Source organism: Typopeltis vanoorti, chromosome 6 (assembly GCF_054136105.1).
Source record: "Typopeltis vanoorti isolate ZY-2024b chromosome 6, IOZ_Tvanoo_1.0, whole genome shotgun sequence".
NCBI classification, from domain to species: domain Eukaryota; kingdom Metazoa; phylum Arthropoda; class Arachnida; order Uropygi; family Thelyphonidae; genus Typopeltis; species Typopeltis vanoorti.
Genome location: NC_143554.1, coordinates 149524240 through 149552148, shown reverse-complemented (window position 1 = coordinate 149552148; position 27909 = coordinate 149524240). Strand labels below are relative to the sequence as shown.

The window sequence follows — 27909 nt, the reverse complement described above, 5'->3', positions numbered from 1 at the left end:
AAGGGAAATTAGGGCTATAAGAAGCGTAGGAGGAATGGAGTTCGCAATAGAGAGAATAACGGCTAAAACCCGAGACAAATACACTATAAATTTCATTCATGAAGTTCACAAGTATAAAAAAGAAAGTGTTTAAGTTTGTGAAATTGATTTTAAAATAATGAAGCAGATTTTATTTCATTTTAATTACTAACATTCCATAATTAAACGAGTTACATTATTTTCCAATAATTACAAATAACAATCCTCAAACAACAGTAATTTAAAATCATAAGATACAACATAATTTTTTTCAACATTTTGTTAATCTTAACACAATTTCATTGTAATAACCATTCTTATCAATTCATAATATTGAGATTGACATCTCCGAATTAACAGTTGACTGATTTTTTCTTTTCCAGAAAACTCTGAAGATGAACCGGGTACTGGAATTTTTAAACATGTTACTTTGAAAATAGTTACATGAAGATTACTTCAGCTACATCCGAATTCCTTGGATAATTCAACCTACTTCCAATGTCTGGAAGAGTTATAGTCGGATTATCAGGGTTTAATAATTTAGAAAAGAAAGGGCCCATCTCTTCATATGTGAACAACCCTGTCTGGATCACATTATCCAACTCTCTTACTGACATCACACGAAACCTGATAGAAATGAAAATATCTGTCAAAAAGATTCTTAATTCCTCTCTTTTAGCTTGAATCCCTAGCTTTGCAAATAGGTTCAAACCCCAGTTATGAACGGCATCGAACAGAGAATATTCAGAACGAAGTGTTAGAGTCTCTTTATTTGCGATGAACTTCACGGTTTCTTTTTGACAATTTAAGAAATCAAGAGATCTGATGATGGTCTCCGTGTGACCTTCAATGATGTTCAGACATCTACTCAGAAGATGTTCTAATTTATTATGATTGGCAAATTCATAAACTCTGCAAACACATTCGTTCTCAACTGTCGTATGTGCTAATAAATATTCTACGCTTTTATCTTGAAGAAACGGCAATTCGTAGTTGTTTGCAATAGCATAAACATCCATGGCTGTGTCTATCGAAGGAATGGAGACTTCATCTGTGTATATGTACCTGAAAAAAAAATCAGTTATAGGGAATTACGAGAAGAATATACAGAATATACAGGAAGCTAAGTAAGCAGAATTACAAAGAAACCTCACTTGATCATAAGAGAGAATGCTTCTGCTGTGAATTCAGGAACTATTATCGGGTACTGTTCAATAGCGGAACTGGAAAACAAGGCTTCAAAAACAGGACTTCTGAGTACAAGAAGCAGTTTATGAGCTTTGATTTCTGCTAAAAGGTCACCTTTACCGACTATGAAGTCCACGTCGGCGAATCTTGGAGTCTTTACTAAATTCTGTAATACTTCTTTCATTGTCTCCATGAGTTGCTCTGCAACAAAGACAGATTTAAATCATTTGTCATCTCCCATTTCGTGGATATTTCGCCTATTCAGACATATTGAAATGCGCATCTATATATTCAAAATTAATTTACTTTTTACCTTTTTTTATTAAAAACTTGAAATAATATGTAACATGACTTATCTTTATTCACTAATGCTAGAAGTATTCGAAATAAGGGGAACGAAATTGTTGCTTTGCTCGAGTCTGTTCGCCTCAAAATTGTAGGTATAAGTGAGACCTGGTTAGATGACGACGACAACCTGACAGGAATAGAGATGAACGGATATGATATTTTTCTTGAAGATAGACAGGGAAGAAAGGGAGGAGGAGTACTGTTAATGGTAGCAGATGAGTTGTGCCCATCTAAGGTGGAATTGCAAGGTGCAAATAGTGGTCACGGTTTTGAGGCGGTATGGTGTGAGGTAGAAGTAAACAGGACGAAATATTTAGTTGGATGTTGATATAGACCTGATAATATGGAGGGTACCGAGAAGGAAATGTATAGGCAAATTGGACTAGCTAGCAAGAAACGAGTTATCATTATGAGCGACTTTAATTATGGTAATATAGACTGGAAGCGAGAGACTGCTTCTAGGGGTTTGAAAGATAATTACCTTAGGCAGCACGTAACGGAGGGTACACGAGGATCAAGAGTATTGGATTTTATCATATCATCAGATGATGTTATTATAAATGAGGTGTCAAATCTTCCACCAGTTGGTGAGAGAGTGACCACAAGGTGATCACGTGCAGGGTGACCAGTCATTCGAGGACGTCTGTTAGAAAGGGATATATGTGGAATTATGAGACTGGTAATTACGAAAAGCTAAGAAAACAGCTTGCGATAATAAATTGGAAAAAAAACTGGATGGAAAGGATATCAATGTTGCTTGGGCCATGCTCAAGAACTATTTGGTGGTGGCAATATCAGAGTGTATTCCAAGGGTCAAGAGGGTAAATAGAGTGGGTGTAAAATGGATGAATCAAGGGATAAGGTATGCAATCTGGAAGAAGGTATTATGGAAGAAACACAAAATGAGTATTTATAACAACCAGTTGCATGAGAAGTACAAAGAGCAGGCGAGGAAGGTGACTAGCTTGATAAGGGTAGCAAAAATGCAGTATGAGCAGCAGTTAGCTAAAGCGGCCAAAAAAAATCCTAAGGATTTTTTCGATATGTCGCCAGTAGAAATAAGAATGATTATGGTAGGATGGGATTGATTGGTGAAAACGGAGGAATGATAACCGCTGCGGAGGATATAGTTGAGATATTTAGTGAGCAATTTCTAAAGGTATGTCATTCTTGTGAATGTGGTATCATGCAGAACTTGAAAGCAGTGGGAAAGGAGGAGGAACTGTTAGTAAGTGAACAGGATGTATATGAGGAATTGAATACACGTGATGTAAATAAGGCTGTGGGACTTGATGCTATTTCACGACGTGTCTTGAGGGAATGTGCCAGAGAGTTAACAACAGCTTTTGCATATCTTTTCAACACGAGTCTCTCACTAGGTCAAGTTCCAAAAGAGTGGAAAGATGGTAAAATTATTTCAATTCATAAGGGAGGTGATAAGAGTAAGGCTTTGAATTATAGATCAGTCTGTGTGTCTGGAGTTGTGGTCAAGGTATTAGAGAAGTTGGTTAGGAACAAAGTTCAGAATTGGGTTGACACTAGAAAAATACTCTTTAGCGGCCAGCATGGATTTACTGAAGGAAGATCGTGCTTTAGCAACCAGCTTACTTTTTATAATAAAGTGACAAATGCGTTGGATAAGGGTATTGCATATACAGTGATATTTTTAGATTTTGCAAAGGCGTTTGATAAATTGCCATATGACAAGCTGGTAATTAAATTGGAACGGATGGGGCTGAACAGTAGATTGGTTCACTGGATTGGAGATTGGTTGTCTGATAGGTATCAGCGAGTTGTGTATGGAGGAGCGATATCCCAGAAGAGGAAAGTTACTAGTGGTGTACCTCAAGGGTCTGTTTTGGGTCCATTGCTTTTTTTTTATGTAAATGATATCTGGAGAGGTCTGAATGGTGATGTGCAATTGTTTGCAGATGATGCAAAGTTGGGCAGAGTTATCAGGAGTAGCATGGATGCTGTAGCTTTGCAAGAGGACTTGAATACACTGTCTGAATGGATAAATAAGTGGGGATGTCAATTCAATGTTTCAAAGTGTAAGGTTTTGAAATTTGGGAAGCAGAGATGAGATGTAAAGTACACAGTCGGTGCGAATATCTTGGAAGAGGTAGAGGAAATGAGAGATCTGGGAGTGATTGTAGACAAGGACCTAAAATTTCTGGGACATGTTACTAAAATAGTGAAGACAACACAGCGGATAATGGGAATCATGCGTAGGACATTGACTTGTAGAATTAAGGATTCTCTATCCCCCCCTCCTCCTTCTATCCACCAATTTGCAGAAATTGATGGATAGGAGGAGGGGGGGGTATGATTGTGACATATAAGCTGTTAAGTGGTTATTACCAGATTAACGTCGGGGAGGTTTTGCACAGAATGGGTGAGGATAGCAGGAGAACAAGAGGTCATTCCTGGAAGCTGTATAAGGAGGGTGTGAGCAAGGGAGTGAGGAGCAGGTTTTTTGCATGGAGCACAAACACAAGCATAAGCAGCACTGAGGAGAATATACAGGGTGTTCGGGATAAATTTGACATATTTATAATTAATTATATTTTTCCGTAAGTTACATGTATTAACACACACTTCTCTTCATTTAAAAGTTTGGACCCTTCTTCATTCATATACAAGATGTCAGAAAGGATGGATAGCTGGAACCCACCTGAATCATGGAAGAGAATAACTTGTATCATGATGATTTGTGCCCGCCATCAAAATAAGGATATTACGACTGCTGCCCAATGCTCCCTGAATACAGTAAAAACAACCAGGCATGAACTAGAGACTTGCAATGGTGACTACGAGGATGTAGCAAGAAGAAAGATCCCTAGCAGACGATCTGATTGCGTTCGTACAGCAGAATTCCTCGCAAATCTGCAGGAACAGGTGTTGAAGAACCCTGGCATTGGAATTCGGGCTTTGTTCGTGGAGTTGCTAACTGTAGTCAAGCCCTGGATAACAAGGGTAGCCAATGGTAGGCCGTATGTATGGCAGCAGGATTCGGCCCCTTGCCACACCTCTGGGAAAAGTCAAAAATGGTTGTCTGAAAATTTCTACGACTTCACCAGTCCAAATGTTTGGCCTCCAAACTCCCCAGACCTTAACCCCATGGATTATTTTGTATGGGGCGCAGTTGAAAAAGACATCAATCGCACTTCCAGTAATACAAAAGCCCAGTTAATGGATAAAATTAAAACAGTTTTTGCGGCCCTTTCCAGGGAGACTGTAGCATCAGCTTGTTCGAGGTTCCGAAGCAGAATTGAAGCTGTGATCGATGCTAATGGTGGTTATTTTGAGTAAATCTTGTTGATAGTATTGTAATTAACTCTGCCTGTAATGTTTTTTTGTCAATTCATTAAATTTAATAGATACAAAGAAGATTTTCTTTTTCCTTACGAAACTGTCAAATTTATCCCGAACACCCTGTAAATAAAACCAGCATACCAGAAATGAAGTAAAAATGAGTCGGGTATTCATTTCGTGTTTGTTATCACCACACAAACGCTATCATGACTCCATATTTTTGGCTAGTGTTACGGTTCCGTCACTGGCGGGAAAATGCAGCCGAACATGGTATCCGCCATACGCAGACAACGTCGGTGCATTGCTGGATGTAGTGGGTTGTATGGCAGCATCGGTTTCCATACAATGGACAATTCCTAAATACATACATACAGATCCAAACATAGCCAATACCAACAGCACATACTAAGTAAGAGAGGACAAAGTTAGATTTTTTTTACAAAACGAATGCGCACATATCACGAACAGCAACTAACTCTCTACAGCTGGCAACCGCCACGTGGATGAAGATGGCCAGTAAATACAACAGCTGTGGTAAGATGGCGCTTTCATATATATATATATATATATATATATATATATATATATATATATATATATATGCAGGGCCGCATTTATACTTTTTGAGGCCCTAGGCGCAACATCATAATGCGACCCCCAAAGAACAAGTCTATTTCAAACAATCAAATTCATACGCTTTTTTTTTTTTTTTGTAGTTTATTGAAAATAAAAGTCGATATTTCCATAATAACTGATTTTAATAAACTAAAAATAACACAAAATTGGTATATATTTGCATTAAAAAATAAATTATATATATATATATATTAATATAAACTGAACTAAAAATCCAAGAATTATAACAAATTGAGATTTATTTAAAATCGCAACATGTTTCTTCGAGATTGACTTCATCAGGCGTTAAGAACATACAAAGCTATTAAAAGACATTAAGAACATAGAAAGCTATTACCTTTCTATGTTCTTAACGCCTGATGAAGTCAATCTCTGCGAAACATGTTGCGTTTTCAAAAAAATCTCAATTTGTTATATATATATATATATATATATATATATATATATATATATATATATATATATATATATATATATATATATATATATATATATATATATATATATAAAGGTTGAATTCGATCTGGGTAGTGACCTTCTCTCATAATGAAAAACAGTAATACAGCTCCTAGGAGCTGGGCGATACATTATGGGTAAATACAAAGAACAGTGAACGGAGCCTGCTCCACCCTTACTATGAGTTGCCTCTGTGTTGCACTACCAGGTGGACTATGAGTTGCCCTGGTGTACTATCCAGGTATTTGCTTCATATCAGTTCATATTAAAATTAAAAAAAAAATAATCACTAATAACTAAAAATAATAACTATTCAGTTTGCTGGATGTGTATATACGTCCAGCAAAGAAATGGTACACTTACAAACATTAATTTCATGGAATACATACAGCAGTTCCTGTTAGCTTTATATTCTAAGGAAAGAACAATGTATTTCAAATGGAAGCGGGAGGCCTCACAAATTTTTCAGCGGCCTCTAGTTTTTATATTATGAATTTAATATTTATAAATAAGTATTTTATTTTGCAACTAGTATTATTATTACGGGCAACTCCAAGGAGTCCTTAGATTAATCGAGGGAGACCCTAAACAACTACTCATCATCCACACAGTGAACTTATTGACAGTCATGGCACCCACAACAGACTCTGGCAACTTATTTCACTCCTTAACCACTCTTCAAGTAAAAAACATAGTTCTAACACCCTTAGCTAACCACACTCTCTTGGACTAGGGGTCATCCAGTTTCCATGGATGGCCCCTAGTCCTCCCAACTATAACTATGCTGTTTTTTTTTATTGTTCTCGGTGAGGAGTAAGGTTTTTCTGTGCGGCCCCCATAGGGATTGAGGCCCCCAGCTTGCGCATCATGCGCCTAATGGTAAATGCGGGCCTGAATATATATATATATATATATATTATGAGAATTAATTTTCTCGATCTTCTCAAGAACAAATTATCAAAAAAACTCTTTGCTCTTCTCTCCCATTGCATAAAGTCAGGATACTTCAAATATGATAATAAGATCTACTCACAAAACTCAGATCTGGATATGGGCAGCCCACTCTCTCCGATTCTCGCGGATATATTTCTCAACGATTTTGAAGAAAAAGCTATTACCTCCTTTCACTTTAAAACAAAAGTCTGGTACCGCTTTATTGATGATATTTTCCTCATCTGGGAAGACGGTGTCAATAACCTCTATTTATTTTTAGACCACCTTAACAAGTGCATGAAAAAATCTCTTTCACCTTCGAACTGGAATCAGATGACTGCCTTCCCTTTTTAGACCTCAAACTTACCAGATGTGCTGAGAGCACATCTGGTAAGATACCTTCATGCTTCCTCCCATCACTATCCCCCACAAAAATGTGGTATTATTTCCACCTTAGCTCACCGAGCCAAATCATTACTTACAGAAGAAACAGAAATTGAAAATGAGCTCCTTTTTCTTAAAAAAACTTTTATTAATAATGGTTTCTCTCCAAAGAAAATTGACAAATTTCTTTGCCCCAGGCACTCAACTATTTCTGAAGATCCTTCTTCCCCAAGAGCCTTCATCTCCTTGCCTTACATCAGCTCTCTTTTACCAAAACTGGCCAAGATTCTCAAGAAATTTAACTTCAAAACTTGCTTCACTACGATTCCAAAACTTCGTTCATTACTTTGCAAACATAAACAGAAACATCTTCCTACTCAGTTTTCAGGAGTGTACAAGATTTTGTGTGATTGCGGAAAGCCATACTATGGACAGACTGCTAAATCCATCCTTCTACGTTTGGACGAACACCGTAGAGATATCTCCTATAACAGGACTAGAGGCAGCGCTCTCTCCAGCCACGTTTTCTTTTCAGTTAACTCAGACGAAGGCCGCCAACACATTATAAACTAGACTCAAACTTCTAACATCCATGTCTGCTACGATGAACTCGAAAGTAAGATTGTCGAATCTAGGGAAATTTCTCTAGATTCCTCTCATATCAACAACAGCCTGAGTTACAATCTCTCTGACGCACACGTTGCCTCTGTTCAGTGCTGGCGCACTCGCGACAGCGCGTAGTATACGTTTGTTTGGAACTCAAGCTGGCATTTTGTTTTTAAACACGCTACTGTCTTTTTATACTTGTTCTGTTAGCACAATTTTAAGTCTCTGTAATTTTTTATATACTTTTTTGATTGTGATATCTGAAGATGTTGATCTATTCAACGAAACTAGTAAACTAGTAGTATCTTTTAAAATATATCTTGTCATCTTTTTATTTCTCGGTTTCAGTCATTAAAGCTTTTTCATATATATATATATATATATATATATATAATAATAATAATAATCTTCTATGTATATATATAGAACGATGATATATATGAAACTCCGTAGATATGGAGAAAATATATGAGCGATATTCTGCATAGACTGATTCAGAATTTATGCTAATTATGAACATTTCCAATTACCCCCCCCCCCCTCCCTCTCCCACGAATTATAAAGAACTACTCTAATTTTCTACTGAAAGTTTTCACTAGACAGTAATCAATTTCTATTTTTTTCATTTTAACGTTTATTAAAATAAGAATACCAAGAATATTGTTGTATTATTCGGAGAATTCCAGCGTATTTCTTTGCGTGTGTGTGTTGACATTATTCTCAGTTAATAAAATAAAATATATAATAATAAACAAATTCAGTAGTGGAGCGTCAGTTTGTTTCTTAAAAAATTCAAATACTGACAATGTTATTGCGACTGGAAATAAATTTTTATATTTTCATCATCACAAACACTAGACAATAGTCTTCTCTTCCCAGGAAACACTTTGGTCTCCGAAATACTAGACAATAATTAATTATATGAAGAGCCAAAGGCTTCAATTCGGCGACATAAACTTATTTAAGTTAAGGGATATTACATCCCATATTGTTTCATAGCCGAATAAGAAACTCAAAGAGTTTCATGCCAAATATAGTAAATATATAAAGTTCGGCGAGTCCAAGCGTAAGCAAATACCTGGATAGTATTACAACTGACCCTTTAGGGAGTGCAACACTGAGGCAACTCATGGTAAGGGTGGAGCAAGCTCCGATCACTATTCTTGATAATGTGAAACCCAGCTCCTAGGAGCTGTATTACTATTCTACATTATGAGTGAGAGAAGGTCACTACCCAGACAGAATAGTGATCGGAGCTTGCTCCAGCCTTACCATGAGTTGCCTCAGTGTTGCACTCCCTAAAGGGTCAGTTGTAACACTATCCAGGTATTTGCTTACGCTTGGACTCGCCGAACTTTATATATTTACTATATTTGGCATGAAACTCTTTGAGTTTCTTATTCGGCTATGAAACAATATGGGATGTAATATCCCTTAACTTAAATAATAGACAATAATGTTCTCAGCTGGAGGTAAAGGATAAAAGCTTAGATTACTCTCAATGCTATTGAGAAAGAATGGTTGTATTCTTTCAGAAGTCACACTAAACAGCCTCAAGCAGTTTTGAATTAATTCATCTATATTGATTGTAGATGCAATTTCATGCTCTATAGATATTATTATTAGACCAGTGAGTCGGTCCTCCTGAGCCATCGTAGAGCGAGTGTAATTTTTTTTAAGTTTTAATTTTGAGAAACTCGGGGAAAAATTGCGAAATAATGTAGGATCATCAGCGAGCAGCAGGACGGCTTGACTTATTTAAATTTTTTGATTTTTTAATTAGTAATCAAGGTTTTACCAATTTTTTTCGAAGGTTGTAATTTTTCCCCGAAATATGTAGCAAAATCTGGCTCCCAGAAGTTCGCCTAATGGTAAAACCGGACCTTTACATAAGAATCCAACTTTTCTCTTTTTTTTTGTGGGGGAAGGACCCACCTATTAATCTGCTGATGTTAAAAAAAAAAATATTTTCAGTACCGTTCATAACACAATTGTTACGAACGAAAAGCGCTTAGGTTAGGGAGCATACTCGTGCATTTTATTGTACTAAAAGTACATAGCTATTTCAAAAATTGCCACCGATCTAAACTAGCTGAAATATCTTTTTTAAATATGCGGTCATTTCTTGTTTGTACTGATATGTCAGATAATCATAATAATAATGATATGAAAAGATGCGGTACTTTCATTGAGTGGAGATTATTAGAATGAAGTAATTTATAATGTACTTTCTTTGTGTGATTTTAGAAAAGTGCACATCATTATTTTCTGGCTATTACTGTCAACTGAACATCGGAAATAATGGAAATGACTAACTATAGGGGATTTGTAATGGTTTTGACCTCCTGACTTAGAAGAGTGAACCAGTGTTACTTTGGATTTCCTCAATTAGGAAATTCAAGCTAATATTTTGGTGATTTCCAAGATAGATGTATGCTTACAGCTTCAGATATACTGCTGCTGTTTGAGAACAACTCTTTTCATATATTTAGTATCTCTTTCCGCTTTTATGAAAAAGATATGTTAAATTGCATTACATTCCAAAATCAAGGATACTTTAAAACTATCACAAAATTATATTCATTGCTTTTCAAATGAACTCGCAGTTGAAAAACGAAACCAAACAAATTTTTTGTTTCGTTTCATTTTTCAACTGCAAGTTGGGACTTGTTTGGGACAAGTTTGGACAAAAAATTAATTTTTTGTCCAAACAAATTTACGAAATTTATTTGGACAAAAAAAAATCCGAATAAATACTTAGGTCAGGGATATAGTAACTCGTCGTAAATCACACAGACGCAAGAAAAGGCAAGTAATTTTCTTGAATAAGCGACAGTTGCAGTCTGTGTGATATATTTCTCAACAAATAGTGCAATTCGAGAGAGAGACCACTGAGATAAGAAAGGCCCCTTCCCACAGAAACTATGCTAATTAGACTCCAGCAAAATCATATGTAGCACCGCAAAACACGTTAACTAAAAACTCATTCTTGGGGTTCCCCCCTATGGTCAAACGCAGTGCAGTAATAAAATTCAACCATGTTAAATTCGACAAACGTGTTAAAAGTAGGAAATATGTAGTGAATGTTGTTATGACAGTTTCAGACATTTAATTATTCTAATTCTCGGATCTCAGTCAGTAGATAAAAAGCATGAACATATCCCAATTCCGAATCAACTCTACAAGTTTTTAATGACTTCAAAAAAAAAAAAAAAAAATAAATAAATAAATAAATAAATATATATATATATATATATATATATATATATATATATATATATATATATATATATATATATATATATATATATATATATATATATATATATATATATATATATCAGAACAAGTCACTTAAGGCAGGCGTGGCCAACTTCATTCTATACGAGGACCAATATATGATGAGTGGTAGCGTTACAGGCCGCACACTTTTAGACAGAACTTAAATAAAAATAAACTCTGCATATTTTAAGGCAATAGTTAAATGTATTGAATTACTATATTTGTTAACTCATTTTACTACTGGGAGAACAATATAAAATACTTGATTTAAAAGAAGTTGTTAAATTAAATTTAATTGCATATTTCTGTAACCAGATCAGAGCAAGTGACTTTCAATGATGCGTTACTCTGGAGCGCATAGAAATCTACCACTCCCACTACTACAACTAGTACAGAAAAGCAGTAAATTTTATAAATTGAGTAATCTTTTAAAGTTATTTTGATTCCGTGTTGAGGATATAATTTTTTCCGTTATCAGAAATAATGATTATTATTATTATTATTATTATTATTATTATTATTATTATTATTATTATTATTACCCAAGACCTCATGGAGTCAAAGACTCATCTGGGAAAATATAACTAGTATATCAATCAGAAAATCTGCGGTCGAAACCAATAGTTAAATTAACAATACAGTACATATAATTTAATATAGTTTTTATCATGCCCCGGGCCGCACAAAATCACGTTACGGGCCGCATGCGGCCCGCAGTCCTGTTGTTGGCTACCTATGACTTAAGGTATCAAAATCGGAGGGGAGCAGATCATTTTTTTTTTCTCTCGTGCGAAAAGAAGTACAGCAATAGCTAGTGACTGTGGTATTATTACTAGTCAAAAACATCATTTTACATGTTAGTTCTTAAGAAAAAAACATGCACATTTTAATTCTCAGGAACATTAGAACATTGCTAATTTATAAGCAGATGAATGGGGATGTGTGCCATGAGCAGGTAGATGAATGAGTGTGTTAGCTCTGTCCCACTGACATCCCCCTTCATCTAACTACGGAGTGATTAATAGTTGCGTTCGTGTACTTAAAGATGTTTGTCTGTAATTAAAATGGAGAAGTTTTAGATTCTTTTGTTTAAATTTATGATCATATTCAAATTGACAATAATACAAAATATGAAGCAAAAGCATTAGCTTTGAAAATTAAAGATTGTGAATGTTTGTGTTCACTTATAATCTTTTATGCAGGATCAATGTAGTGAGTGAAATGCGTCAGAATCCAAACAGAAATTTAACTGAATCACAAAACGCGTTAAACAATGTAATCTACTCTAATAAACAATTGAGATCGGAAATTTGAAAATCTTAATGTTATACTTGAATCGGCAAAACTCAAGAAAAAAAAGTGTTAAATGATTTAATTTTTCATACATTTCTTTTTCCATTACAAAATAAACGTTTCTTGTTATTGTGCAATTTTTCTAGTTAGTGTGTGCATCTTTAGTTATGATAGCCAGTAATCGGCAACTTATGTATCTGTAATTCTAGTCTATATGCATTTTTGTATGTTTTACGATGTTGGCTGTGTTGGTAAATAAACAGTCCATGTTATGACAACAGATTCTTCTTCGTAATGATATTTAATGGTAGTATTAAATTTGCTGTCTTTTATTCTTCGAATCCGTACAAAAAAACAAAACATCTATCTTCTTTCATTTCCTAGAAATATAACTGCAGAATTTTCAAATGCTTGTTTGGAAAATCATCAGATTATAATACATTATAATATATATAAGCTTTTGTTTACCTTCCATTGAAAATGCCATTATATGAATCGTCATGCTTCAGTTTGAGAAACGAGTGTTTCTACTTTTATGAACAGGAAATAAAGTTACGATTATACGCCTTGTTTTTATATAAAAAGTATATATGCGGTGATAATTCAGCAGAAACTTATTCGTCTTCTGGAAATTGCAATCCATGATTTTTATATACTTTTAATTCTGAAATGAAGACTCCCCCGCTACTCCAAATAATGGTACTGCTGATAATGGTTTATATACATATACAATTAATGTACGAAATGATTAATTAACAGTTGATCAACAGATCAAGTGGCACAGCAACACCGACTGCTGTGCGCAGACTTTAAAATAAGATCGAAGATAAGAACCTCTGGACGCCTTGAGATGAAGACAATTAAGTGGTTTCGCTTAAAAGAAGAGAGTGTGAGGAATCGTTTTAGGGAGAGGTGTGTTAGAGAGGATTTCGGATGGACCGGAAAGTGTACAAGATTGTTGGAAATATAATTCAAAAGCAATCCTGAGCTGTGCAATCGAGGTGCTTGGTGAGACATCTGGAAAGATTAGAGAGCAGAAGGAGGGTTGGTGGTGGAATAATAATGTACAAGACGCAGTGACAGCTAAGAGGAAGACAAAGAAGAGGTGGGATGAGTCAACAGTGGAAGAGGACAGAGAGGTGTACAGATAGAGACGAAGCAAGAGAATTGACCTGCTGTGCGACCTGTTTATGAAAGTTTGGCAACAGGAAAATATACCCGAGGAATGGAGGGAAAGTACTCTTGACCTCATCTACAAGGGTAAATGGGATGCAGAAGACTAAGAATTACAGAGGAATAAAGTTGATATCCCACACAATGAAAATCATAGAAAGGGTTCTTGATGGAAGATTGAGTAAGGAAGTGGAAATTGCAAAGGCTTCATGCCTAATAGATCAACGACAGATGCTATCTTTGGGCTACGGCAGATGATGGAAAAGTTTCGAGAGAAACAATGAGAGCTAGATCTGGTGTTTATTGATCTGGAGAAAGCATACGATAGAGTGCCAAGGCAAGAAGTCTGGAGGTGTCTGGGGGAGAAGAAGGTACGGGAGAAATATATTAGGTTGGTGCAGGAGATGTACAGAAATGTGAAGACAAGACCTGTCTGGGACAAACAGAAAGTTTTCAAGTAACAGTTGGCTTGCATCAAGGGTCAGCATTAACTCCGTTTCTGTTTAATATTGTGATGGAGGAGGTGAGAGAAGACTCGCCTTGCATAATGTTGTATGCAGATGACATCTTGCTGTGTGCAGATTCAAGAGAAGAAGTGGCAGCTAAACTGGAGAGATGGAGAAAAGTACTGGAAGAGAGAGGTATGAGACTGAGCAGAAGTAAGACAGAGTATATGTGTTGCACAGTGGGCGGTGGCCAGAAGACAGATCTGGAGCTGGAAAGAAATGTCATCAGGAAGGTTAGGGAACTTTAGATACTTAGGTTCAACAGTGGAAGAAGATGGAGGGGCTGAGAAGGAAGTGGGATGCAGGATACAAGCGAGTTGGAAGAACTGGAGAGAGAGAGAGAGAGAGAAAGAGAGAGAGAGAGAGAGAGAGAGAGAGAGAGAGAGAGAGAGAGAGAGAGAGAGGGGAGAGAGATGATGGCTGGAGTGCTATGCGATAAGAAGGTGCCGATCAATCTGAAAGGCAAAATCTATAGGACAGTAGTGAGGCCAGCTCTGATATATGCTATGGAAACTGTGGCCCTGAGGAAAAATAACATCAGTAGGATGGAGGTAGCAGAGATGAGAATGCTTAGGTGGATGTGCTGTGTGATCAGAAAGGATCGCCTGAGAAATGACTATGTCAGGGGAACAGTGAAAGTTGCGAACTTAGGAGCGAAGATACAGGAAGCAAGGTTGAGATGGTTTGGTCATGTGATGAGGAAGGAGGACGAATATGTGGGAAGAAAGGTCATGCAGATGGATGTGCAAGGAAGGAGGAAGCGTGGGCAGCCGAAGAAGAGATGGAGGGAGCTGATAAAAGAGGACTTGAGGATGAAGAACGTGGATGTGGTGACAGCCCAAGACAGGAGGATGTGGAGGAGACCCTTCATTAACAGCGACCCCACTTAAGTGGGACAAGCTGCAGAAGAAGAAGGGTTTATTTATTTTCATTTACAATATAAGAATAAAAATTTAGCCAATTGTTGCGAGGTAAACCAGCTAGATATAAGAGGCCGAAAATGCTTTCCAATTTGTGTTGTCTATTCGTTTAACATCTCTTTCTCTTGAGTACCGTTTCGAAATAGAATCGATGTATGTATTTGTATATAATAAGATTAGATCAAAAATATCATCTGTGAAAAAGTAATTCGGTCCTGTCTGTCTTGGTATTTTTTGTGTTTGGCTGAACTAACGGAAGTTGACACAACATATTCTGTCTTCTTATAGGATTTTTCCATTTTGATTCTTTATCCTTTCCAAGAAAATACTCTTCGTTTGTATCTAATTCATATCTTGTTCGGTATCCGAATCTTCTGAACGAACATTCGCATAATCATCATCTTCTAAATCACTTTCATCTACATTCGACTCTTATTCTCATCATCGGACTAGAATAATATTCAATGAATCTCATCAATATTTGCTGAATCCAGCAAATATTGATGGATTTAGAGGATCAAAAAAATCGATTTTTTAATATTATTTTCTAAAAGCATGTACTTTTAAAAATCTGTTCCTAACTTTTTATCAAGACATTCGAAAAATTCCCGAAGATATAGCCTATTATTCAAAGCGGTGCGCAGATCAGAATCGAAGCGCTCACCGCTCTCGCTTGTTAGTAAACGAATAAAAGCGAAAGAACCTGCAACGGCACGTACTGGCGCTTTGAATGCGAGAGAGGCCGATTACCGACCTAATACATTTAGGTGATGAAAAGTAGGCGATGACAACTGCCTAAAACAAATGATTGCTATATGCGTCGTAGCGGACAAAGAACGATCGAAATCAGTCAATCGTTAATCGATCGTGAAAGTATGATGAGCGCTTATAACGTTTCAATAAAGTCTCTGGTTTTTTTTTTTGTCTTGTTAATTGCATGTTAGTCGGCAGTGAAGAAAATACATCATGTCTACTACTCGAAAATGTGTCAATAGTGTAGATTCCTTCTGCTACATTTCTTAACGAAATGTAGCAGAAGGAATCTTAACGAAATCACTGATTTCGTTAAGAAAGTGTACTTTGCATACTTTAACGTAAAAATTGCAGATCAGGATAAGTCATGAGCTCCAAATAAAGTGTGTAAGTCATGTGTAGAAAATTTACGACAGTGGAGCAAGGGAAAACGCCAAAAATTAGCTTTTGGCATTGCAATGATTTGGCGTGAACAGAAAAATCACGTAGATGATTGCTATGTTTGTTTAGTTCAGACTTCTGGTTATAATAAGAAGAATAAGAAAAAAATTGTGTATCCAAATCTCCACTCAGCAATTCGGCCAGTTACTCATTTCAATGAAATAGCCGTGCCAATTTATAAACGACTTCCTTTACTTGAGAACGAGCATGATCGGGATATGCCAGATGTTCTTGAGGAGCAAGACCATGGTGATTTAGACAATAAAAATTTAATTTCTAGTTCTGGACCGCAACGTTTTACTCAAGCGGAATTGAATGACTTAGTAAGAGATTTGGGCCTATTATAGGAATCATCGGAATTGTTAGCTTCAAGATTAAATGAAAAAACTTACTGGAGCAAGATACGAAGATAACTTTTTATCGTAGCAGGGAAAGTAATCTTGTACAATATTTTAAACACGAGTGTGGGTTTGTTTACTGTAACAATGTGTCAGGTTTACTAACTGAAATGAGTGTTGTACAATATCATCCAAATGAGTGGCGTTTATTTATCGACAGTTCAAGCAGAAGTCTCAAGTGTGTCTTACTACACAATGGGAATGTATATGGCTCAATTCCTATTGGCTATTCAATCCACTTAAAGGAAACATATGAGGACATTAAAAAGGTTCTGAAGTTATTAAAATATACAGACCATAACTGGATCATCTGTGTGGATCTTAAAATGGTGAACTTTTTCTTGGCTTTCAAAGAGGATATACAAAGTTTCCGTGTTTTCTATGCTTCTGGGATAGTCGAGCTAGAAACCAACACTGGAGTCAGAAACATTGGCCTCTTAGAATATCCTTAAATATTGGAGAACAGAATGTTATAAATCAACCTTTAATCGACAGAGAAAAAATCATTTTTCCACCTCTACACATCATACTAGGTCTTATGAAGCAGTATGTTAAAGCTTTAGATTTACAAGGTGACTGTTTCCAATACATATGTGAAAAATTTCCACGACTTAGTTATGAAAAAAATTAAAGCCGGTGTATTTGATGGACCGCAAATTAGAACTTTAATGAGAGACCCAAATTTCATCAACTCTATGAACGAAATTGAGAAAGAGGCCTGGACTTCATTTACGATGGTTGCGAATAATTTTCTTGGAAACAAAAAAGCGTGCAATTACAAAGATCTAGTGGAAACAATGCTTGAAAATTTCCAGCGCCTAGGTTGCAACATGAGCATAAAGCTTCATTTCCTATACAGTCATCTTGATAGATTTCCCGAGAATTTAGGTGCTGTAAGCAATGAACAAGGAGAAAGATTTCATGAAGACTTAAAAACTATGGAAGATCGGTACCAAGGAAGATGGGATTCTCACATGATGGCCGACTACTGTTGGAGTATTCAAAGGGATTGCCAAAACAGAACACACAGCAGAAATTGCTACAAACAAAAATTTATTCCCTGAAACTCATGTGTATGTAAAATTTTTATTTTTTTATAAATATTCTTGTATTTTTTAATGAATATTGTTAAGTGCTTATGTATCTAATTATCGGCCTCTCTCGCATTCAAAGCGCTAGTACATGCCGTTGCAGGTTCTTACAATTTTTTTTTATTCGTTGACTAACAAGCGGGAGCGGTGAGCGCTCAGATTCTGATCTGCGCACCGCTTTGAATAATAGGCTATATCTTCGGGAATTTTTCGAATTTCTTGATAAAAAGTTAGGAACAGATTTTTAAAAGTACATACTTTCAGAAAATAATATTAAAAAATCGATTTTTTTGATTCTCTAAATAGTACTGCCTCCTTAAAAATACCAAAAACTTACAAATTAGCAAAAAGAAAATGCCATAGAGGTAAAACCTGACGTGATAGAGAAAAATGGGTTTGATATTTGAAATCAGCGCACCCAAATTAGTAAAAAACAAGTCTCATAAAAGTCAGCAAATATTGTGTTGGACTGTGTTATCCAATCGATACAAGCAATTTGTTTGTACCTCTCCCAGGGGGTGTAGTCCTAAGAGAAATAGTGCCAGGGCTTGGAAACAAAATCCACAGCAAGACGTGCGGCAGAAATTTGGCATCATATTCCGAACTCGTACTAGAATTTTCATTCTTTTTAAGTTTTGAGAAGTAATTGTTTAATTTGTTTTCAATGGTTCTCTTCATATCTTCGATGCACTATTACACTTTTCTTCTTAAAATACTTTCTCCAACACCATATAGCAAAGTACAGCGAGGGCAGTTTCACAGAGCACACTACACGTTTTTACTTGTCAGGTCCATTGAACTTGTTAAAGGGCGTAGGGATGACAAACGACCAACTCCGATGTAGCATTGGGTGGGGGGATGAAATATTGTCAGTTTTCTTTGGTTTTGGAACTTCGAAACCGAACATTGCAGAAGCGTAGCTAGGGAGGGGCAGCACTTTGAAATTTTTTGGCAGTTATTTCTAAAATACAGCCTCGAGAACTCGTTTCGAAATATTGTAATACTACTGAGAATTTTCTTCACAATTGCTGTAAGTGTTGCTAGTTGTGAGCGGAGTTTTTCTAATTTGAAATTGATATAGTGCTTTTATTTATTTCCCTATACGTCGGTTTCCGTAACGAAAATAATAAGCGCGGCAAGTTTTTTTGACCGAAAGCTGGGCATCGCCCTGCCCGCGTGTGGTGACATACCGTAAAAACCCCGATACGGAGCCTCGGTAAACAGGCCGCGTGTGCTCGGTCGCATATTCACGCAAGCGACCTATCGTAACCAGAGACACATACTGAGACCACGCCGCTATGCTAGCAGCTGACGGAGAGAGAGACGAGCGTCACCGTGACGTCATTATGACGTTACCTCCGCTTCTCCCCCTTCCGGTGACGTCATTTCCGGTAGCGAACGAAGACGAGGTGCCCTCTCACGCAATACTGCGGTCTCCCATAGGCTACCATGTTAAAGAACCAGCCTCTTGAAAGGAAAGAGTCCGATTTTCAAAATGGATTAATTCCTGAAACGAGCCCTAATTTTAGTAAGTTGCACTATTCTCACTGAAAGGTAACAAATTGCATTATATGCTAATATCGGAATTTAGATTCGAGACATTCTTTTGCACACTTTGTCATTATTTATGTAACATTAAGTATACTTATATGTATAACTGAAATCAGTAAACAACACAAAACTTCTCGTTACACTTACCTTTCGATGCTACACAAACACTACAAAAATAGCAAACTACAGTAAGAATTAGTAATCCTTAATTGCGCTAACACATTTTGTAAAGGTTTTTGTTAATTTTCATACAAAAACTTTTAGCTGGTAATTTAACAGACGATATAATACATGATCTGTCGAACTAGACTCTACTAAAATAAAACACGTAATAGATAGATGGCGCTTTTTAAATCAGTACTAGCCAGGTGGTCTTTTCACTATCAAATAAATAGCTGTATTAGTGCGACAAGTTAAACAAGATTGGTTGTACTCGGGATATGCAATTACACGCACGCGCGCACACACTAATAATAATAATAAATTTCTCTTAATATAAGCCTTGACCTCAGAAGTTTCTATAAATATTTATTTTATAAATATTTATAATGAATAAATAATATTTGTTTATTATAAATATTTCACGATATTTAAATATATTATTTATTTCGAATAAAATTTATTTAATTTCTATATGTTTAAATCGAACTTCGTTTTGGAATTATTTATGCTTTTACGCCTATATTAAGATAATAATAATAATTTCTTCTTTTACCTTATTCAATCTGTAGGATTTTCTGCTGCATGTAATTTGTAAATTGTACTTCAGTGCAATATACTCTTATGAAATCAGTAGACTTTTCCTGTAGGAAAAAAAAAAGAAAAAGAAAATAACTGCGTGAATGGTTCAATACCATCATCCTGTAGAACAAGATAAAATTAGGAATAAAATATGAAAGCAAATTTATCATATCTGTTCGATTCATCACTTCTGATCACAGCCGACAATTAGACACCATCTAAGTTGCACGCAAGGATTCTTGGCATAGATTAGATCAGCGTTTCCCAAACTTCGTACGACGGAACACTTCACAAATCCTGAAATTTTCACGAAACACGTTGGTTATTTTGGAATGCATTAATTAATAATTAATTGTTAACTTGACTGATTTTTATTATTAATTAATAATTGATCATTAATTAATAATTGATCATTAATATCAATAATAGATCATTAATTAATAATAAGCGGTGGGCTCACATCCTTCGATGTGAGCCCACTGCTTCCTTTATTACAGGCATGAAGTAGTGTTTAAAAACGTTCCATATTTGGTCTCTTAAACCTGGGTTTCATGACTATATACAAAAATAAATCTTAAAAGATATACAAAGTACTATAAATAAGAATTAAAAAACAATCAGAAAAAAATCGTTAGCTTAGATTCGGAGCGAATATGTTGTTTTAGGTTTACAATATTTCCTGGTTAGGATCTTTACAATTAAAAACAGCATATGCATATTTCCTATTTAAATTAAATCGCTAAATGCTGAATATGTTAATATACACCCTGTAAAATAGAACTAAAAGTTTTTCTGTTTTGATTTATATAGGAACACAAGGGTAGATGTGACAGTGCCTTACTGAGCTGAAACGGTGATGTTATGGTGAAACACAAAAGCTTGCGACAGCATATGATATTTAAATGTGGTAAAGTTAATTTGAATATTCCTCGGTATGAGAAGAAACATGTAAAGAAACACACACACACACACACAGAGAGAGAGAGAGAGAGAGAGAGAGACATGTGTGTGTGTGTGTGCACACGTGCCTGCCTGTAATATAAATTCATAAATTCATAAATTCATCCATAATATTAAAAATGTACTGTTTTTAGATATTCAAAGGAAAAAAGGTACAGGTAGAAATAATGGTAGGTTGTATGGTTAATATGGGTTAAGGTCAGAAGGTTTACATACGGTATGCTGTGATACTCTCATAATAATTGATTTCGTTTTAGTCCAGTTACACAAAAGTTTTAGGTAATGCGCTTTCTTATTTCACACTAAATTTCAGTTTTATTTTTAACTCAAATCTCTAGTGTTTTCTTTTATCACGTGACACTTCCAAAGCGTCATCATTTATCATGGTACACAATGTAACTCTAAACTAATTTTTAATTCTTGATGTAAGAGAGAAACAATTTTAATTGCCTGGTTTTTTTTTTTTTTCACTGAACAGACTCATGATGATCTTTTGAATCTCCAGACTATTTATTGTCGCAAGTGTGGGGTTGATATCTGCAGAGAAGATCTGAACGACCACTTATTGCGCAGACGTGTTTAAAACCTGTTCCGAATGCAACAATCTTATCTAAGAATCTAAATTTCAAGTAAGTTTACAACGAATCACAAAATTCCAAGTGCATGTTATATTATCATTGTTAGTCAGTCATGATGAATTGCTCAGTACTTGGAAATACGCAACTATTTTGTATATTTATTTGTTAAAGTGAACAAATTCTGCATATTTGTCTACTCGTTAAGATCCAGATGCATCCTGTAAACATGCCATTGCGTAATGTCCGAAATGCAATTCTAGAATCATTCGATGAAACCTTTCTGAGCACCTGGAGCATAGCTGTTCGAAAACATTCGTTCAACGTACATACTGCAACAGTAAGTTTCCTAGGAATAAAATTGAGGTAAGTTAAATCCTTGAATCATCATTTTTGTTATCACACGTGAAGAGAAAATAGAGCTATAAGAAGCATTGGAGGAAGGGAGTTCTCAATTAAGAGAAAAACGGCAAAAACCCGAGTCAAATACACTACGAATTTCATTTATGGATTTCAGAACTATAAAAAAGTGTTTAAATTTGTGAAAATCATTTTAAAATAATGCCGTAGATTTTAGTTTGTTTTATTAACTGAAATGTCATAATTAAACAAGGTACATCATTTTCCAATAATTACACATGAGAATCCTCAAACAACCATAATATATAATCATAAGATACAACGTAATTTTGTTCAACATTTTTTTAATCTTAACACAATTTCATTGTAATGATCATTCTTATCAATTCATAATATTGAAATTGGCATCCTTGAATTAACAGTTTTTTCTTTTCCAGAAAACTCTAAAGTTCAACCTGGTACTGGAATGTTTAAACATGTTACATTAAAAATAGTGACATGGAGCTTGCTTCACCTACAGCCGAATTACGTGGATAATTCAACCTGCTTCCAATGTCTGGAAGAACTGTAGGCGGATTATCAGGGTTTAATAATTTAGACAAGAATGGGCCCATCTCTTCATATGTGAACAACCCTGTCTGGATCACATTATCCAACTCTCTTGCTGACATCACACGAAACCTGATAGAAATGAAAATATCTGTCAAAAAGCTTCTTAATTCCTCTCTTATCACTTGAATCTTTTGCTTTGCAAATCGGTTCAATCCCCAGTTATGAACAGCATCGAACAGAGAATATTCAGAACGAAGTGTTAGAGTCTCTTTACTTGCGATGAACTTCACGGTTTCTTTTTGACAATTTAAGAAATCAAGGTATCTGATGATGGTCTCCGTGTGTCCTTCGATGATGTTCAGACATCTACACAGAAGATGTTCTAATTTATTATGATTGGCAAATTCATAAACTCTGCAAACACATTCGTTCTCAACTGTCGTATGTGCTAATAAATATTCTAAGCTTTTATCTTTAAGAAACAGCAATTCGTAGTTGTTTGCAACAGCATAAACATTCATGGCTGTGTCTATCGAATGAATGGAAACTTCATCTGTGTATATGTACCTGAAAAAGAAATGTTGTAGGAAATTACAATAAGAATATACAGAATATGCAAGAAGCTATGTAGGGAGAATTACAAAGAAACCTCACTTGATCATAATATAGAATGCTTCTGCTGTGAATTCAGGAACTATTATTTGGTACTGTTGTATGGGAGAACTAGTAAACAAGGCTTCAAAAACAGGACTTCGAAGTACAAGCAGCAGTTTATGAGCTTTGATTTCTACTATTTGGTCACCTTTATCGAGTATGAAGGCCACATCGGCGTATCTTGGAGTCTTCATTAAATTTTGTAATACCTCTTTCATTGTCTCCATGAGCTATTCTGCAACAAAGACAGATTTAAATCATATGTCATCTGGGATTTCTCTTTGGTATTTCACCCAATCAGAAATATTAAAATGTTCATTTATATATTCAAAATTAATTTACTTTTTTATCTTGTAGTATAAAAAAAATCGAATAAAATGTAACAGCACATATAACTATATACAGGGTGTTCGGGATAAATTTGACATATTTATAATTAATTATATTTTTCCGTAAGTTACATGTATTAACACACACTTCTCTTCATTTAAAAGTTTGGACCCTTCTTCATTCATATACAAGATGTCAGAAAGGATGGATAGCTGGAACCCACCTGAATCATGGAAGAGAATAACTTGTATCATGATGATTCGTGCCCGCCATCAAAATAAGGATATTACGACTGCTGCCCAATGCTCCCTGAATACAGTAAAAACAATCAGGCATGAACTAGAGACTTGCAATGGTGACTACGAGGATGTAGCAAGAAGAAAGATCCCTAGCAGACGATCTGATTGCGTTCGTACAGCAGAATTCCTCGCAAATCTGCAGGAACAGGTGTTGAAGAACCCTGGCATTGGAATTCGGGCTTTGTTCGTGGAGTTGCTAACTGTAGTCAAGCCCTGGATAACAAGGGTAGCCAATGGTAGGCCGTATGTATGGCAGCAGGATTCGGCCCCTTGCCACACCTCTGGGAAAAGTCAAAAATGGTTGTCTGAAAATTTCTACGACTTCACCAGTCCAAATGTTTGGCCTCCAAACTCCCCAGACCTTAACCCCATGGATTATTTTGTATGGGGCGCAGTTGAAAAAGACACCAATCGCACTTCCAGTAATACAAAAGCCCAGTTAATGGATAAAATTAAAACAGTTTTTGCGGCCCTTCCCAGGGAGACTGTAGCATCAGCTTGTTCGAGGTTCCGAAGCAGAATTGAAGCTGTGATCGATGCTAATGGTGGTTATTTTGAGTAAATCTTGTTGATAGTATTGTAATTAACTCTGCCTGTAATGTTTTTTTGTCAATTCATTAAATTTAATAGATACAAAGAAGATTTTCTTTTTCCTTACGAAACTGTCAAATTTATCCCGAACACCCTGTATAGTCATATTCAGAGTTAAACCTCTATAGAGATAAACAAAATCAGAATTCACTGTTGGGATTTTTGCTTCAAGGAATTTTTTGTTTTTGATTTCAAGTAAGACTTAATTTTGGTAAACTTTTTTTCTTTTTTTTTTTTGCCACATTCAAGCGATGTTAAATTTATCTGTTGAATTAACTGGGTTCCTAAGTCCAGCTCACTGTATTTGTATACAAATTTTGCTGAGAGATGCAACATACAGTATATTTCTCGTACGATTTTTGGTATAAAGACATGGAAAATGGTAGCTATAAAAATATTTATTAGTTTAACACTCTACCAGTAATTAACGGCTAAGTAGTTACAGTTAAGCACAACGAAAGTTGTAGAAGACATTACATGCGAGGCCAGGTGGTTTTTGAGATTTTTTGATAAAAGACGACAAGAACTGGTGCAAGATAATTGCTCGATTTTTCTTACATTGAGCTGCTTACATAAAATAGATATTTCATCAAGTTAAAAGACACACACACACACACACAAATTTTTCTCTTACTGTCCTCGGAACATTCTTTTAACCACATTATCACAAAATGTGTTAATATGTACTTATCTTATTTTTTGACAAGTTAACTATTTCTTTATATTCGCTTGTATTTATAAGTTAGCTATTTCTTTATATATAAATTTTCCAACAGACTAATGCGAGATAAAAAGGTGTTTATCATATGAATGTTTGTGCAATTGACCTTTAACTCTCTTATCAGACAACTAAAGAATGCAATGAGAAACGCCATGGCAATTTCTGGATATGTCTTCATTTACAGGATATGCTGTAGACCAAGTCATAAAGCCTTGTTATTGAAGCACATAATTCAGTGTGGTAGACCTTAAGTTTGATTATTTGTGTAACATTAAGTATACTTATATGTATAATTAAGATCTGTAAACAACACGAAACATCTCGTTACACTTACCTTTCGATGCTACTGGGAAATAGCAAACTATACTTAGAATTGGTAATCCTTAATTGTGATAACACACTTTGTAAAGCTTTTTGTTAATTGTTATACAATAAGTTTTAGCTGGTAATTTAACAGTCCGTATAATACATCATGATATCTCGAACTAGACTCAACAAAAATAAAACACGTAATAGATAGATGGCGCTTTTTAAATCAGTACTAGCGAGGTGATCTTTTCACTGTCAAATGAAGTTGTATTAGTGCGATAAGTTAAACAAGATTGGTTGCACTCGAGATATGCAATCTTTATATCTTTACACACACACACACACACACACACACACACACACACACACACACACACACACACACACACACACACACACACACACACACACAAATAATAGATAATAAAATTTCTTTTAAAATACGAATATAAGCCTTGACCTTAGAAGTTTTTATAAATATTTATAAAATATTTATTTTATTATAAATATTTATTTATAATAAAATAAATAATATTTATTTATTATAAATATTTCACGATATTTAGATATGTTATTTATTTCGAATGAAATTAATTTAATTTATATATATTTTAAACTGAACTTTCGTTTTTGAATTATTTATGCTTTTACGCCTATATTAAGATAATAATAATAATTTCTTCTTTTACCTTATTCAATCTGTAGGATTTTCTGCTGCATGTAATTTGTAAATTGTACTTCAGTGCAATATACTCTTATGAAATCAGTAGACTTTTCCTGTAGGAAAAAAAAAGAAGAAAAATAAATAACTGCGTGAATGGTTCAATACCATCATCCTGTAGAACAAGACAAAATTAGGAATAAAATATGAAAGCAAATTTATCATATCTGTTCGATTCATCACTTCTGATCACAGCCGACAATTAGACACCATCTAAGTTGCACGCAAGGATTCTTGGCATAGATTAGATCAGCGTTTCCCAAACTTCGTACGACGGAACACTTCAGAAATCCTGAAATTTTCACGAAACACGTTGGTTATTTTGTAATGCATTAATTAATAATAAATTGTTAACTTAACTGATTTTTATTATTAATTAATAATTAATTGTTAACTTAACTGATTTTTATTATTAATTAATAATTGATCATTAATTAATAATTGATCATTAATTAATAATTGATCATTAATATCAATAATTGGTCATTAATTAATAATAAGCGGTGGGCTCACATCCTTCGATGTGAGCCCACTGCTTCCTTTATTTCAGGCATGAAGTAGTGTTTAAAAACGTTCCATATTTGGTCTCTTAAATCTGGGTTTCATGACTATATACAAAAATAAATCTTAAAAGATATACAAAGTACTATAAATAAGAATTAAAAAACAATCAGAAAAAATCGTTAGCTTAGATTCGGAGCGAATATGTTGTTTTAGGTTTACAATATTTCCTGGTTAGGATCTGTACAATTAAAAACAGCATATGCATATTTCCTATTTAAATTAAATCGCTAAATGCTGAATATGTTAATATACACACTGTAAAATAGAACTAAAAGTTTTTCTGTTTTGATTTATATAGGAACACAAGGGTAGATGTGATAGTGCCTTAATGAGCTGAAACAGTGATGTTATGGTGAAACACAAATGCTTGCGACAGCATATGAAATTTAAATGTGGTAAAGTTAGTTTGAATATTCCTCGGTATGAGAAGAAACATGTAAAGAAACACACACACACACACACACACACACACACACACACACACACACACACACACACACACACACACACACACACACACACACACACACACACACAGAGAGAGAGAGAGAGAGAGACATGTACATGTGTGTGTGTGTGTGTGTGTGTGTGTGTGTGTGCACGTGCCTGCCTGTAATATAAATTCATAAATTCATGCATAATATTAAAAATGTACCGTTTTTAGATATTCAAAGGAAAAATGGTACAGGTAGAAATAATGGTAGGTTGTATGGTTAATATGGGTTAAGGTCAGAAGGTTTACATACGGTACGGTACGGTATAATTGATTTCGTTTTAGTCCAGTTACACAAAAGTTTTAGGTAATGCGCTTTCTTATTTCACACTTAATTTCAGTTTTACTTTTAACTCAAATCTCTAGTGTTTTCTTTTATCACGTGACACTTCCAAAGCGTCATCATTTATCATGGTACACAATGTAACTCTAAACTAATTTTTAATTCTTGATGTAAGAGAGAAACAATTTTAATTGCCTGGTTTTTTTTTTTTTTCACTGAACAGACTCATGATGATCTTTTGAATCTCCAGACTATTTATTGTCGCAAGTGTGGGGTTGATATCTGCAGAGAAGATCTGAACGACCACTTATTGCGCAGACGTGTTTAAAACCTGTTCCGAATGCAACAATCTTATCTAAGAATCTAAATTTCAAGTAAGTTTACAACGAATCACAAAATTCCAAGTGCATGTTATATTATCATTGTTAGTCAGTCATGATGAATTGCTCAGTACTTGGAAATAC

General features: G+C 35.1%; 2 protein-coding genes across 4 annotated transcripts in view; both read right to left on the bottom strand.

Annotated features, from left to right (window-relative positions):
• LOC150106090 (BTB/POZ domain-containing protein 6-like) overlaps positions 1-26467 on the bottom strand; it is a 46469-nt gene extending 20002 nt beyond the window's left edge. Inside the window, exons 1-3 of one of the 3 annotated variants that reach the window (XM_090394479.1) lie at positions 25410-25596; positions 23135-23369; positions 22136-23047 (exon numbers count right to left, since the gene is read on the bottom strand). In XM_090394479.1, coding sequence (XP_090250605.1) covers positions 22408-23047; positions 23135-23361 — 867 coding nt within the window. In that variant the 5' untranslated portion in view covers positions 23362-23369; positions 25410-25596 and the 3' untranslated portion in view covers positions 22136-22407. Of the gene's footprint in view, positions 1-22135; positions 23048-23134; positions 23370-25409; positions 25597-26073 lie in introns of those variants that run through there. The other 2 variants (XM_090394478.1, XM_090394477.1) reach the window with 2 other exon arrangements.
• On the bottom strand, positions 169-19633 carry LOC150106091 (BTB/POZ domain-containing protein 6-like). The gene is made up of 3 exons (XM_090394480.1): positions 19440-19633; positions 1173-1407; positions 169-1083 (listed from the first exon to the last, which is right to left on the bottom strand). The coding sequence occupies exons 2-3, from the start codon at positions 1397-1399 to the stop codon at positions 459-461; spliced, it is 852 nt and encodes a 283-aa protein (XP_090250606.1). The 5' UTR covers positions 1400-1407; positions 19440-19633; the 3' UTR covers positions 169-458.
• Positions 26468-27909: the final 1442 nt, after the last annotated feature.

Excerpts from the sequence above, each read along its gene's own strand:
- LOC150106091 (XM_090394480.1), bottom strand. The coding sequence starts at position 1,399 with ATGGAGACAATGAAAGAAGTATTACAGAATTTAGTAAAGACTCCAAGA. Across the intron at positions 1,084-1,172 it reads GCATTCTCTCTTATGATCAA|GTACATATACACAGATGAAG; the intron begins GTGAGGTTTCTT and ends TTTTTTTTTCAG.